General features: G+C 31.7%; 2 protein-coding genes across 2 annotated transcripts; one reads left to right on the forward strand and one right to left on the reverse strand.

Annotated features, from left to right (window-relative positions):
* Positions 1-1,990: 1,990 nt before the first annotated feature.
* On the reverse strand, positions 1,991-2,805 carry LOC115875157 (thymidine kinase 2, mitochondrial-like; the record flags this gene model as incomplete). Its single annotated transcript, XM_030890550.1, has 4 exons — positions 2,781-2,805; positions 2,446-2,621; positions 2,219-2,391; positions 1,991-2,158 (listed from the first exon to the last, which is right to left on the reverse strand). Coding segments are annotated over exons 1-4 (542 nt in total), but the record flags the coding sequence as incomplete, so codon positions are not given.
* LOC115875146 (platelet-activating factor acetylhydrolase-like) lies at positions 2,631-4,636 on the forward strand (the record flags this gene model as incomplete). Its single annotated transcript, XM_030890540.1, is given in 6 exon segments — positions 2,631-3,079; positions 3,380-3,480; positions 3,620-3,731; positions 3,792-3,954; positions 4,049-4,408; positions 4,463-4,636. Coding segments are annotated over 6 exon segments (956 nt in total), but the record flags the coding sequence as incomplete, so codon positions are not given.
* Between the last annotated feature and the right edge of the window lie 236 nt (positions 4,637-4,872).

Genomic DNA, 4,872 nt, shown 5'->3' on the forward strand with positions numbered 1-4,872 from the left:
AATAAACAACAGCATAAGATGAACAGAATAAAATCCAGATAATAAAAAGCATGTCCTAAAATTGCGTTAGCGAGTATTTAGCGGCTACTAATAATATACCTTGTGATAAAGTTTCCAAATAAAAATGAAAACTATACTTTATCGACAAGTTAAGAAAATGTATTGTATATGATAAGGGCAGAATACATTTTAACGTTTAATTAAAAATAATTGTAAAAATTTGCCTAAAAAATGTGGATATCAGGTAGAATTAACTATTATCATTAAGTAATTTGTTAGTTCAATGTTCATCAAGTAACCATCTCCATATATCTTAAATAAAAAGATAAAGATATCATTTTTTTTATATAAAATACTGAAATAAAGTACAATTCATTTAATTTCTTTAAAATATATTGTCATTTCATAATAATAACAATAATTTTCAATATTTATTTCATCCTGAATTTCCAAATCTTGTTTTCGTTCATCGGGATGTTTGGGAACATGCAGTCATATAAGAGGGTTGATTTGGAAAAATTGTAGGCACAGCATCTTCTGTAGGTTTTGGACGTGACCTAGTTATAGTTAATATTGTTGGGAAAGAGAATGTAGACAGATCCTGAGTACTTATTATAATTGCTGCTACAAGGCACAGGCACAGAACAATGTCGCGGCATTTTTTATTTCACAAAGAAAAAATACAGAAACGAAAACTGTTTTACCTAAAAATACACGTAACTTACGTTGGTTTAACACTATACACTAACACTAACGCTATTAATTATGTTTTTATATAAATTCCCCAACTTTTTCCTAGCCCGGACACAGCCCGCATCGCCGGTGTTCAATAATTTTTACCGAAAGTATGTTTTTTTTCGCGGGTACGATGTTATGAATCGGATCTAGATAGTTCACTATTCACTCAGAGCACACTCAAAATTATTTAGTATAATTTTATTAGCATAGAAACGCGTAAAAAACACAGATTTGTTGCGAAACTAATGAAAACAATTGGTTTGTTTACGACTACTAATTCTCGACCACTTCGGTAGAACTCTCATGACAGTCAGGCCTTTTGAATATGACGTTAGCCACGCCCGTATAATTTAACATACAAAATGACAGCGATCTTTATGTCAAAGCCATCGCTGACGCCTTTTTTTCGATCGTATTGTATAATACCACGAATATCTGCGAAAGCGTTAAAAATTTTGAAATACCTTGAATAAAAAAATAGGAAAATGTATGTATGTACTTGGTAAAATTCCTTCATTAAATGACATTATTTGGAAGCGTCATTTAAATCAGATAAAGAATTTTTATTAATGAATCAGCTATTGAAGAATTAATTGATGAACAAGGCGTAAGTCATAATGATGGAATTTCCCAAAGAAAATTCGATTGTGGACTTAACATCTCCTAATAAAGTTGAAAAAAAATAATTCTGATTTCAGTGAAAATCGGCCTAAACGTTTAGTGAAACCAGTGCGGCGTTTAATGTAAAATTAGTTTTTTTTTTTGTAGGAGGAAAGTGTGATGTAATCTTCTAGCATTATAACAAATGCTAATTGTAAATGTGATGTGTAAATATAAGTAAGCCTGACAACATTGTATATTTGTTTATGAGCAGTATTAAACAGGGTTTTGAAAAAGTTTAGTTGTTTTATTTCCATAATATCTTACGCAAATTCCCTAAAATATTACACATAAAATTTTAATTTTTTAATTCTGCATCTCAAAGAAAAATAATATACAGGGTGTTGCATTTAAAAAAACAGAGATATGACACTCTTAAAAATATTATGAATTTGCGAGGCATAAAAAAATACCCTGTATAAGATAATGTGAGTTTTCCTTTACAGATTTATTCTGTTATCTTTGGTATTTAAGAAAATATAGCTAAGTATTAATAAAGCCGAATTTACTGTTAAAACCACTTTTCGGATATACTGTTTCTAACTAAATTTTCATTAAATAAGTAATGGAAGATATTATTGCACTTTCTCACATTAATGGGCCACCCTGTATATGAAACTTACCAATCAAATCTAAACTAATATCCACGTTAGCTCTAATCCACTTATACCAAGCATCCAGGACTTCATAATCGGCCGAATGAAGGTAACCATTAGTGTAGGCCTGTTCCATAAAACAAAATCTATTGTTCTGTATCGATCTACGATAGAAAAAACCGTCTTGAAACACCGAATTCTGAGGTTACAGTAACTTAAAATACCTTTCGTACATCTGCACCCTCACAGAGCTGTCTTCTTCGGAGGGGCTGTTTGCGTTGTAACCTGGTAAACTGTACGCGTAACTCTGGAAAACTTTCAGCCATTCGTGTATATCTGAGTAGAGAAGCTCCAGTAAGTTGTGGCCCTCGAGATTACGCCACCAAGCAATCGGTTCCTAAAATTTTTAACACAAAATCACAATTTTTCTAACAAATTTCAAAATTTTTACTGGATGCGTCTCAATTCCCTCCATATTCTTGAAATACTCAATTAATGTCGACTTTCCTGCCCCTATATTCCCTTCTATCGATACCCTAAAGGGTCTATCTGTAGGGGTTTTTATATTTGTTAGTTCTTTCAATGGAGAAATACCAACAAAATTCGTTCTTTTATTCGGAGAGGATACTGCACCCGATTCGATAAGACGTAACGTAAGAATTAAAATTGGTTCATTTCTTACGTCTTACGGCATACGGCTTACGGCATACGGAGATCTATGAACGCAATCATATGATTGTGAAGGTCGATATCCCTTACGTCTTAACGATACGGCTTACGTCTTACGGCTACGGAACTCTGAATCCAGCATTACAATGTATTGTTTTAAATTTAATATGCATGTATTCTATCGAAAACCTGCCGGATTTTATTGCTAAAAGCGCGAAAGTATAATAAATATTGCAAAGCGGAAAATTATAAATTTTGAGAGCCTTGACCCCAAAGATCATTCGTGTTCAAGCTCTTGATTGGAGAATTCTAACCTATAAATTTTGTGTTTTTTTCGTTTTTTTTGGGTAATTCTCGTTTAAAAATTACTATGGGATGGTTTAATAATGCCGAAAATCACCTACCTTTGGCTACAGGTAACGAAAACTCTTGAATTCAACAATTTATTGAAGATATTTGGATTATTTATCATAACAAGAAAAAAATTCTTCTAGAAGGATAACAGTGACGTAAACAATAATTTCCCGCCATAAATAAAGCAAACAATTTTTAATCGCATCTTTGGAAAATTGTAAAAACTAAAATAACTTGGCCTAATTTTCCTATTATTTTGATATTAGATTGATTATTTGAATTATTTTCAACAGTATAGCACATAATTTGGGCTTAGTCAAGTTGTTATAAATTTTATTATATATATATTTTTTTTTATTTAGGCCCTTTTGTACCAGGTATGATCGATGTATTAACATCCTATGAAAGGGAAAATCCTATTTTTAGATTGTATTATCCTTCAGACGAAAGTTCAGATCAAGAAGTACGTATTTTTCCCAAAAATATTAATATTTTCTTTTTGAATTTGAATTCCTGTATGTTTGGTTGCCGAAAAAAATTATTTTACCAAATTTGAATATTTAAACGGTTTTATCGCTATATTTCTTTCAAATAAATTTTAGCAAAGCCCAAATCGATGGAAAAACTGGTTACTGGATGAAAGCTACCTGAAAGGAATATCTAAAGTTCTCATGTTGTATCCTTTCATTATGAAATTAGTTTTTTGGTGGTCAGGTATAGTACTAAATCAAATAATATTAAGTGTTTTTAATAAGAATATTTCTATTCTTTTAGCTAAAACAAAAATACCAGCGATATACGGGGCGAGAATTATTAGAAATAAAAAATTAAAATGTATAGTTCTATCTCATGGATTAGGTGGAAATAGGTTTCTTTATACGAATATCTGTTGTGAATTGGCTTCCAGAGGGTTTTTGGTTGTAGCTTTAGAGCATAGGTAGAATATAACGATGTTTTTTAAATTTTAAATAAGTTATTTTTAAAAATATTTCCATATGTATGTCTGGTTGCCTATATATAATTTTTTTCAGGGACAATTCCGCATCAAATACATATTATTACGAAAATAAATCAGACGCAGAGCGCGATTTCAAGAAAACCATCGAATTCAAGCACATAAAACTAGGAAAAGAACATCACAACGTTCGGTACGAACAAATAAAAGCTAGATTCAGCGAATGCGAGCGAGTTTTGCACTTTTTAAAAAACCTCGAGCGCAATATCGTTCCCGAAAATATCCTGGACCATACACCGTCGCACAAAAACAAGAATTACCAGTTTAAATTAGACGATTTGGCGGGAAATGTGGATTTGGAAGGACTGTGTATGATGGGGCACTCATTCGGTGGTGCTACAGCTTTGTATACTTTATCAAAAAGATCAGAATTCAAGTACATTATTTTTATTAATAAAATAAACGTTTTTTTTTAATTATTCTCCTTTAGGGTTGGTGTTTTACTGGATCCCTGGATGTTCCCGGTAAAGAACGAAAATTTAGAAGAAAAAATAACGCAACCCTTGTTATTTATTAATACGCAAACATTTCATATAGCTGCAAATGTTGATGCCATGTCCAAACTACTTAGTTCCGATTGTGTTAGGAACATGTACACCATAAAGTAATAATATAGTCTGTAAAACGAATAACTTTGAATTTGACAGTTTCCGCGGGCTTTTCTAGTGTTAATTTTATTAGGTTAGCAACTTGCGGCCATGCTGACGCAATGCCGTCTCTAATAGAACAGCCTAGGAACGAGATTTATGACGTCACACTAGTTAGATACTACAGATTAATAACTATGTTGTAGAATACATGGAAAACATAGTTATTCCTCGATTTGTTGGTTTGTATTTT

This window comes from Sitophilus oryzae, unplaced genomic scaffold (assembly GCF_002938485.1).
Source record: "Sitophilus oryzae breed Bouriz unplaced genomic scaffold, Soryzae_2.0 scaffold_102_pilon_pilon, whole genome shotgun sequence".
Taxonomy (NCBI): Eukaryota; Metazoa; Arthropoda; class Insecta; order Coleoptera; family Curculionidae; genus Sitophilus; species Sitophilus oryzae.